Source organism: Clytia hemisphaerica, unplaced genomic scaffold (assembly GCF_902728285.1).
Source record: "Clytia hemisphaerica strain Z4C2 unplaced genomic scaffold, Clytia hemisphaerica genome assembly, whole genome shotgun sequence".
In the NCBI taxonomy this organism is placed as follows: domain Eukaryota; kingdom Metazoa; phylum Cnidaria; class Hydrozoa; order Leptothecata; family Clytiidae; genus Clytia; species Clytia hemisphaerica.
Genome location: NW_027103735.1, coordinates 15,661 through 26,574, shown reverse-complemented (window position 1 = coordinate 26,574; position 10,914 = coordinate 15,661). Strand labels below are relative to the sequence as shown.

The 10,914-nt window shown below is 35.2% G+C and overlaps 1 protein-coding gene across 1 annotated transcript; it reads right to left on the bottom strand.

The window, feature by feature from the left end:
* Positions 1 to 595: 595 nt before the first annotated feature.
* Positions 596 to 9,481, bottom strand: LOC136805109 (uncharacterized). Its single transcript, XM_067061667.1, has 4 exons — positions 9,290 to 9,481; positions 4,453 to 5,057; positions 4,028 to 4,205; positions 596 to 709 (listed from the first exon to the last, which is right to left on the bottom strand). Exons 1-4 carry the CDS (start codon positions 9,479 to 9,481, stop codon positions 596 to 598), a joined length of 1,089 nt encoding a protein of 362 aa, XP_066917768.1.
* Positions 9,482 to 10,914: the final 1,433 nt, after the last annotated feature.

The window sequence follows — 10,914 nt, the reverse complement described above, 5'->3', positions numbered from 1 at the left end:
ATGTCATCAGAAACTCATTTATTCATTATGTACATAATGCAGCATGGTTGTGTTTGGTATCAAAATTCAGTTGTTGTGTTATAAATTTAATACTTTGTATATACATTATGCATCCAAATTCAATTACATGTCAAAATCAAATCAAGATGTACTTCCAGAGATGATTTACATGACAAATATTGATATCCAGTTTACAGGAAAAATTTTGAATCCAAAAACTTCAAAGAAACTAAATGTTAGGTACACATCATCATTTGATTGAATTATTCCATTCTGTTGTTTCCTTAAAGTTAAATATGGTTCCAATCGTCTTATTAGCAGACTTTGTCAGTGTTTACAAAGATTTCGTACCAACCACGTGAAGGTGCAAAATAATCCATTGATCTAGGGGCTACTGGACAGTATGATGGCAACTAACCTGAAAGTATATAATGAAGAGAGAATTAGGATCTTTGCAAGCTACACCTACATTAACAAACACAAAACAACAAAATTTAAGTCAAACGACAACTGGACAACCAATGAAATTAATCTTATATAATAACCGGCTGACTGTGGGTAACCGCCAACCGCAATGCTTTCATGAGTCTATCTACTAAACTTCTTGGATGGGTTTTTTTGGTTCTTGGTGTCGCACTGCCCCTGGTTTCAATGGTTTCATAGGTTCCCCAGTGTTTTCGCTTGTTTTCACAAGATATTGGCCTAATAGCTAAAAAAGAAGGGTTAGGTCGAACAATTTATCAGGTTTCAATGGTTTTATAGGTACTCCAGTTTTTTCCCTTGTTTTTAAGAGATATAGTCGTTCTAAGCAAGTAGAGAGAGGCCGAACTATTTTTCTGGTTTCAATGGTTTCATAGGTACTCCAGTGTCTTCGCTTGTTTTTAAGAGATATAGGCCGTTCTAAGCAAGTAGGGCTGGCCCGGACTATTTTTCTGGTTTCAATGGTTTCATAGGTACTCCAGTGTCTTCGCTTGTTTTTAAGAGATATAGGCCGTTCTATGCAAGTAGAGATAGGCCGAACTATTTTTCTGGTTTTAATGGTTTCATAGGTACTCCAGTGTCTTCGCTTGTTTTTAAGAGATATAGTCCGTTCTAAGCAAGTAGGGCTGGCCCGGACTATTTTTCTGGTTTCAATGGTTTCATAGGTACTCCAGTGTCTTCGCTTGTTTTTAAGAGATATAGGCCGTTCTATGCAAGTCGGGCTGGCCCGGACTATTTTTCTGGTTTCAATGGTTTCATAGGCACTCCAGTGTTTTCACTTGTTTTTAAAAGATATTGGTCGTTCTAGCTAAGCAAGTGGAGCTAGGCCGAACTATTTTTCTGGTTTCAATGGTTTTATAGGTTCTCCAGTGTTTTCGCTTGTTTTTACAAGCCACTACCCATTTTAGCTAAGCAAGTGGAGCTAGGCCGAACTATTTTTCTGTTCTCAATGGTTTCATAGGTACTCCAGTGTTTTCCCTTGTTTTTAAGAGATATAGTCGTTCTAAGCAAGTAGAGATAGGCCGAACTATTTTTCTGGTTTCAATGGTTTCATAGGTACTCCAGTGGTTTCGCTTGTTTTCATTCTAGCTAAGCAAGAAGGGTTAGGTCCAACTATTTTTCTGGTTTCAATGGTTTCATAGGTGATCCAGTGTTTTTGCTTGTTTTTAAGAGATATAGGCCGTTTTAGCTGAGCAAGTGGAGCAGGCCGAACTATTTTTCTGGTTTCAATGGTTTCATATGTACTCCATTGTTTTCGCTTGTTTTTAAGAGATATAGGCCGTACTAGCTAAGCAACTGGAACCAGGCCGAACTATTTTTTTTGGTTTCAATGGTTTCATATGTACTCCAGTGGTTTCCCTTGTTTTCATTCTAGCTAAGCAAGAAGGGTTAGGTCCAACTATTTTTCTGGTTTCAAAGGTTTCATAGGTGCTCCAGTGTTTTTCCTTGATTTTAAGAGATATAGGCCGTTTTAGCTGAGCAAGTAGAGCAGGCCGAACTATTTTTTTTGGTTTCAATGGTTTCATATGTACTCCAGTGGTTTCCCTTGTCTTTACAAGATATTGGCCGTTCTAGCTAAGCAAGTGGAGCTAGGCCGAACTATTTTTCTGGTTACAATGGTTTCATAGGTACTCCAGTGTTTTCGCTTGTTTTTTACGAAATATTTGCCCTCCCAGCTGAGCAAGTGGAGCAGGCCGAACTATTTGCCTGGTTTTACTAGTGTTTTCTTTGTTTTTTATTGGCACATACCTTAAGGGAACTAATTTTTGCGGTTCGCAGTTCAAGATTTAATATTTAATATTTGCGGGAACTTAATTTTGCGGATTTCTCACTTGAAAGAAAAATAGAGCCGTACTGTGAATTATTCGACCGTTTTTCGCATTTGAAAAATTTTGCGGGGACTTAATTTTACGGTTTGGGTCTAAATCTGAAAAACCGCAAAATTTAGTTCCCGCAAAAATTAGTTCCCTTAAGGTAGGCTCTTGCGACGGATAGTAGGATCATGTTGTGTATTTGATTAATATTTTAATATTTTAAATATTTTTTTCACAAAGTTTTTACGAGGTGACAAAAGAAAAATTTATCCAAAAAAAATGTTATTACAGATAAGAAAAATCCTGCCCTTAATAAAACCTGAGATAACACTAATTTGACAAATACATTGAATAATTAGATTTGGTTGGTGTTCAATTTGGGTTAATGGTGGGAGAATGACGAAAAGAATTCAGCACATGCCATGCATGATTATAAAATTTTAATTAGTCCTTTAGCCCTAATTGGCCCTTTAAAAATAACTTTACATCAAAATGTTATAAAATGGTTTTAAAAATGTGATAATAAATATTACTTAGAAATTTTTGCAGGAAGAAATTTTTGCAAAGTTTAATTTCGCAGTTCTGTTCACAGCTCGAAATTTGGAAGCTTCGCGGAAGTTAATTTCGCCGATGAGAGATTTTTTGTTTACAATTTGTCCTAAGAAGATCAAAGGTATTTTTTTTAAATTCGGAGATCTTACGTTACATGTCTATGTTAGAAAAATTTCTTTTAGCATCTAGAATGTGATTTAGAAGATAATGCATGCGTGTTTGGCAAGTCAAATATTGTGGGAAGCTAGAAATTTTCGAACCCTGCAAGTATCTAGCTAGACAGAGCTGTAATGGTAGAAACATCAAAATAAAAAATAATCTAGAGTTTGGATACTACATAATAGAAAAATAAGATGTAGAAACAACAAAAATAAGTTTTCTTTTTTTAGCGTCAATTACTAACACTTCAACATCATTGTTAAAATACCTGAAAACCACTCTCTTGAAGATTCTGAGCTTGAAACTTTAGCACTTATTTGATTTGTCGACTTAGTGTCTATCTGGTATGAGAGCTTTCTCAATTCAACAGCCTGTAAGTTAAAGGCTTTAAGAATTTTAGAGTTGTTATACTCCCCATACTTGTGTATGAGTTCATAAAGAAGTAGTATTTCAACATCAGACCAACACCCTTTACGAGCTTCTTCACCAACACTACTAAGATGCTCTGCTGTTGTTCTTCTCTTGGTGGGTAGCTGTGCCTTAGTTCTCTTTCGGGGTTCTTTCATGGGGTTTCCCTGATTCGTTCCAAACGGATTATCACAACAATTACACTTGCAACCCGAACAACCAGTACTGGAATTAAAGCATGGACATCTTGATTTGTAAGCAAAGGCGTCGCGACAATATTTTCGCTCAGAATTTGGTTTGCCACAACTGCATGGCCCAGTTTTGACTTTTTTAGCAGGAGGGCCGTCATTTGTCTCATCAGCACACAAGTAAAAAGATTGATTTAGGTATGCAATATCGCAATATGCTGTCTTTTAAACGCTCCCTGCCTGTTAATTTATTTGACTTGTCATTTTGGATGCTACTCTTTTTGTGGGATGAAACCAGGAGAGTGTATCCAGAAGTTGTGTTCCGAGGAGCATTTTAGTAAAAAAATCGGCCACACGAAATATGAGGTGGGCTGCCCTTGGTATAGCGCTACTGTGTAAAAACCACCTTAATCTGAGAAAAATTACCTTCAAAATTGGCATTTTGGTTTGATGACAATTGCTGTGGATATGATCCTCCAAATCCAAACACTTCACTCGTTTCATTGTTTGCACACTGCTCCATTCCAATCCTTTCATTCCAATGGTGGAAAAAAATGGTGAATAGAGCCTCTGCAAGCTCAGTGCCCATGGCTTGTTAAGATATCTGGAAAGAAACGGAGAAATATAAAATTGTCATCAGATTATTTCAAGAGACTAAATTTTGCGTGCCAAAACTATAAAACTTTTTGATTTAAAGTATTTAAGTTAAAAGCATTTTGGGATGATAACTGAATTCAGGATTTAAATCATCAATGCCAATTTCAAAGTCAATTTTTGTCTCAGGTCTTATAAGAAAAGAAAGGAGGGTGAATTTTCCCCTGCATTGAACAAGTTAAATAATCATAACTCACTTGTGAAGATTCTCATTGACACTTGTAGAACAACCAGCGGGTATATTGGATAAACATCCTTTAGAAATATGCTTCCTTAAGTTGAGAAAGGCTTCTCTTGTTTCCATCGTTATCAATGACCTTTCGTCCAACATAAACTCCAACGATTCCCATTTCGCAACTATTCTATCGAGAAGTTCCAGAATGATTTCTTTAGAGGCAGTTTCCACAGTTCTTCGTTTCGAGGATAGGTCTGTTGGATGGCGTAAAAGATTGTGCAGATCACTACATAGTTGTTGGTGGAAAGGATGCTTCTTCCTAATGGTAGATGTGATCCTTTGAATCCCATGAAACGGGTCCAGTTTAATGAAGATTTGGTTTCCAAATATGTCGTTGATGACAAGATCGTATTTGCAGCAATTGTCCAACAGAACCATTTCAATTTTAAAGTTTTCTCGCTCCTTGAGTTTGTCAAGGATATCTCTTACCAAACTGAACTTTTCCCCTTGAGTAAAATGCCAAGTGACGATTTGTTTTCTTTTATTAAGTGCAACAAAGAGAGAATTGTAAAGCTTTACCCATTCCTTATTGTCACCTTGTCTGAACATTCCAACATTGGACGTCACCTAAAAGAACAAAAAATTTGTTCTGAATTAGTTTATACAGCAATTTAATATCTAATAGAGAAGCAGAATTGTATAAATGCCTAGACCAATGATTACCTCTCAAATACTGCCTCGTGTCAGGAGCAGACAGATGCTTGGCTAGTTGGCAACAAGTAACTAGCGTCATTTCTAGTTCGTCAAAAAATCGATTAATTTTGCACTCAGGCGATTCAAGGCATGTCCCAATTTTTCAAATTCACCCAAATTTTTAATCACCGTTTTTACTTGTCAAATTATATCACTTCATACATCACTAGAATGGCTGTGTCGTAATTACTTTTTTCACCCAGAAAATATATTACTAAGCAAAAACGAAAAGATGCTGACATCAGCAACTTTGTGTAATGCCGACACACCTTGTCTATTCCTGTCATAGGAACTATCTGGTCTTTAAAATGTTTATAGATGAAACCTTCTGAATAAGCTGTTTAAAAAATCAGCTTATACTTTAAGTTTTTAGTGATTTGTGCCAACTTTCATGTGATTTTTAATTTTGTGAATGTGAAAAATTTAGAGCACATGAAAAAATTGGGTACGTGGAAAAAAATAGGGCACATAAAAAAGTAAGGCCAGTGAAAATATTAGGGCACATGAAAATATTAGGGCACATAAAAAAATTAGGGCACATAAAAAATTCTAGGCACGTAAAGAAATAGGGCACGTTAAAAATTCAGGGCACTTGAGGCATGTGATTTAGCAGACTCAAGTTTGCATCTGATCTAATTAATCGTACCTGATAGGTACAACAATAAAAAAAATAAACCTCTTGGGTCGTTCTGGAGTTACACCCTACCTATGTTGGTCTGAACATGACATACTTTGGAGAAAAAAAAATTCATTTTAGCCTGGAAACCTGTTCTGGTCTGTAAAATACACAGACATGTGTCAATTTTTGGGGTATAAGATTTAAATCCAATTTTGACCCCTAAACTACAATAGTGCCAAGTCTCATGCTTGCACGTCTTTCTTTGTGCACAATTTTTACATAATTATACCGTACTAAACTACTTTGCAGACCAGATAGTTGCTATGGCAGAATTAGACAAGGTATGTCGACATTAAACACAAAGCTATGATATATATGGTACATTTTCAGTCAATCCACCTATGGCACGCCAAAGCGGAAATAAGTACTATCTTTCATTTTGCGACACTATCTTTTATTTCCCGACACATTTCGCGACATTATCTTTATTAAAACGACACCATCTTTTTTTAAACGATACTATCTTTTTTAGGGGATACTATCTTTTTTATGGAAGCCGAGAAATGCCATCGACAAAAAAATATTCAATTTAGGAAAATAAATTTAAATTTAGAAAAAGATAGCATTCAAAAATTGCGTGAGGTTTTCAAAAACAGCAAAAAAAAAAAGAAATTTGAATATCCTTTTTAAAAATAACTCTTTTCAAACGAAACTTCACAATATTGGTTCTAAAGGTGATATAAGTAGGTTGAAAAAAAAAACTTTTTTGTAAAATGGGCCAAAACTGCGGCGCAAATCAAGAAAAACACTATGTTGATAAAACAGCAGCCACAAATTTGTTCAATGAGTAAAAATCATTTTTTTCAGATGAAACTCGTAGCAAAAGGGTTTATCCACAAAATATCAAAAATGGAACCAAAATCATTGGGTCACTGGGCTAGAATTGCGGCTCAAAGTTGACGATTTTTTCATATATGCTTTGATTGAAGCCACATTTTAAGCCCATTGAAAACCCTGCAGCCACAAATTAAACCCATAAGTATCTTTATGAGACATTAAACTACCAAATTCAAGAAAAATGGTTAAAAAATATTGAAGTCTTAAAGCAGGACAGCACATGAGCCAACCCTAAAAATGCCAACTAATACTTATATGTAACAGCTCAGAAGGTTTTATGTACAAAAAATGGTATTTGCAGCCACAAAATGTACACTTTTTCTTAAAATAACACTGTATTGTGTCAGATTGTGTTTGTTTTGCATCAGGCTTTGCAAATATTCATATTTCGAAAACAAAACCCAACCTGGAATTTGTAACCTGATAACAGATGTTCATAATTTTCTTAAGCGCACGGTAAACCTCTAAAGGCGCTTGAAAATTATACATCTGAGGAAAATAGTCCTCCCGCTGAAAATTCTACAACAAGAATCTTGTTGTGCGCCGGAAAAATAAAAACTGATACGGCGCCCTTTTCATAAACACAATCGCGCAACTTTGTTATCATTCCCAGTCCTTTTAGACGAACGCGGTCCTTACGATTTCGAGATTGCATATTCGTCAGATTGTTTGTTTTCACACATCCCTTTAGAGCTTCAGCGTGGTGTGCAGAAAACATTCACAATCTGATCTCAGGTTAGGATTTTGTAAATTGATAAATTAGTGATTGAAGCCACATTTTAAGCTGTTTTAAGCCCATTGAAAATCCTGCAGCCACAAATTAAACCCATAAGTATCTTTATCAGACCTCAAACTACCAATTCCAAGAAAAACGGTTAAAAAATATTGAAGTCTTAAAGCAGGACAGCACATATAAGCCAACCCGTTGAGTGAGCCACATGACATACAGCCACAAAACCTGCCCTCACTTTGCCATCTTATATTTCAAGACTGAATCACTCAACTTCAAAGGGAGCCACATTTTTGGAAAGCTCATCAATTTCCTTATTTTATAGAATTTTGTACTACACAGCAGCCACAAGAATATCAACGCTGTGGGCTAGAAAGTGGCTGTGATTGAAAACCTCACTTTTTGGGGTTCTATTTTTGAATGCAATCAAAAATATTCTTATAAAAAGGGTTTGTTATGTAGATTTATTTTTGTTACTGAAATCTAACTCAACCGTTACCTACGATATGATAAAAAATCAGAAAACATTTTACCTATTCAATATTGAGCAAATCCTGAAAAAACCCATTTTTTGGGTCGTTTTTGGCCCATTTGCCCAAATAATTTTTTTTCTTCAAAGTTTGGTTCTGTCAACTTGCATTGTTTGTCCAGACGTTACTAATCAATAAAATCGATTATCGATTAAAATCGATAGCTAATCGATAATTAATTAAATTGATTAAATATCGATGAAAACGATAATCGATAAATAATCAGCGCCTAAAATGTTGTGAGTATCGATTATATCGATCAGATATAAGATATCCATTATATCAATTAGAAGTGTCATCGATATTATCGATTAAGAACCGATAAGGTCGAGGTATCGATTATATCGATATTAATTGATATTATCAATTATTTACACTGCAATCAATATTATCGATTAAAAATCTATGGTGATAATTTAATTGAGTGCTAAAAAATTGTGAGTATCGATTAGCTATCGAATTTAATCGATAATCGATCGATTAGTAACGCCTGGGTTTGTGGATTGACAACTATGTGCAAAAAATCATCTGGTCACAAATCCAGGAAGCATGAAAACAAAAGTTGCAAGTGTGCACGGAGGAATCAGGCCAACAAGTTTTTCTCTTTTAGAATTTTTTTTCAGACGGTGAATTTTTCTCTTTTTTCTCTGAAACAAAATTTTATTTCCTAAAATTAATTTTTTTCTAAAATTTAATTTTTCTCTAAATTGATATTTTTTTTTAATTTAATTTTTTTACCAAAATTAGATATGGGACTTCTCGGTTTCCATAATAAAGATTCTGTAATAAAGATAGTATCGTTTTAATTAAGATAATGTTTTTTTGGGAAGAGATAGTGTCGCAAAATGAAAGATAGTATTTATTTCCGCCTTGGCGTGCAATACCCACCCTCCCCCTATACGCAAGCTTTCGATAAGATACCCCTCCCCCTTAGTGCGTACGTACAATGTGAACAGCCATGTGGAAGAAATTTTTGTGGAATTCAATTTCCCAGGTTTTTTGACAAATCTGCCTAATTAAATTCCAGAAAACACGACTATTCTCATGATTTAAATAATCATACCTATAAAATTAGTCTTTTTAGGGCAAAGTAGGCCATATAAAATGTTAAACAAAAAATCTTTTTAACTGCGAAATTAACGGCCCAAATTAACTGCAACCGCAAAATTAGATTTCGCAAAAATTTCATCCCTTTAGGTAAACAAATTTGATCTAGTCAGTATAATTTATTTACTACACCACTTTCTGATTTTTTTAAATAAGTTATATATAATCCCACCTCTTTTAAAACTCAACAATAATTGCCATGAAAAACTGTTTGAGAACTAACCTTGAATGTATGATCAATTGTCAAAATACGGGCAGGCAATGACTTCATAGAGTTTGTGTACATGCTTTTGTTCATCCTAAACCAAGCTTTGAACAAATCTTCGATGGCATCAACTTTAGGAAGCATACCAAGTGTATCTTTCAGGATCAAGTCCAGCTTACTGTATGTTTTGAAGCAGACATTCTTGCTCATATTTACTTTTCTGAATGTCAAAGTTGGATTTTGTTTGTCCTCTCAAAAGCTCTACCAACTGCGGGAATCTTAAACCGGATGCTAAGTACTGACATAAGGAGTGAACAAATTCTGTTTTATAGGATTTCTTGTGTGTGACAATTATGTCATTAGCATTAGTCCCACATTGCTTTAAAAAGCTCTCATTTGTTGTTCTAATTTCATGATATCCTACTCTACACTTGTATACCCTTGCTATTAACAACTTCGGACCAGAGTTATCAATAAGAATTCTTGGTCGACAAGAATTGTCAGTATTTGAGTCCAGCAAACGGTTTGTGCTGTCCACTCTGAAGCATGCTCCTCACAAATGACAGGTTTATTTTTCCGAGCCAAGGTTACAGGATCCCAAATCAATAAGGGTGGTGTGAAGTATGTATAAACTTGCCTTACATCACAAAACATCTGTTTTGGATCAACAGAAAAAATATTTAAATTTAAGCTTCTCGTAATTTCCAAGCATTTCTTGACTGAATTTATCCAACATTCATCCAGTAACATGATTAACCTTCAACCGTCTGTTCTGTAGGTAGGTTGCACATGTGCAGGTTCATTATTGTTGTGGTTTTGGCTAATGACAATTATTATATTTTGAGCACGAAAGATTATTGCACTTCTCCGACTTGCTACTGGAAATCTTTCAAGTTCATAGAAGAAAAAGCACCATGTAGGAGCGCTATGTTCGCGCCAAAATTTTTCTGTGCGCCAAAATTGCAAAACGTGATAGACTCAGAGTATGGAGATTGAAGATGAAAACATTTACGAAAATGTATGTCAAATCTTAGCTATTATACAGAGAAAATAAGAGCATGCTAGACTAAAGGTATGTTGTAACTTACCTTGGATTGAGAGGATTAACAATCTTGGTGTTTTTAAACAATGTAAAACTTTTATAGCTAACCTAACCCAGACCGACTAGACTCGATTCAACCAGAGTCTCCCACACTCCCTCCATACACGACCCGCAGTATGAGCTTTTTGTGAGGGCGTACGGGGTTTGCAATCTCAGAAATACTGAATAATTTTGCCAAAATTTCCAAAATTTCGTAAAAAAATACTTTCAATTCCGATGACAATTTCTTTGAGTATTTTTCTTCGTTTTGAGTAATTTTTCATCAAATTTGATTTTTCATGTATGACTTTCGAAAAAAGAGAGATAAAAACTTCATCTTACTGAAATTTCAAAGCAATCAATATAAAAGGGGTTGCGCGCGCTCCAGAACGCCCACGCTCCTCCACTCTGTTTGCATTGCAAAGAGTTCATTAGTTGCTGTACAGGTTACAGGAATTAAATATCTTGCTAGGAGAGTTCGTACTTTTACGGTGTGACAGTATCGGGCCTTTTTTAGTACGGAATTTGACGAAGAAAGAGACGGGGAAGAATATTTCAAAAT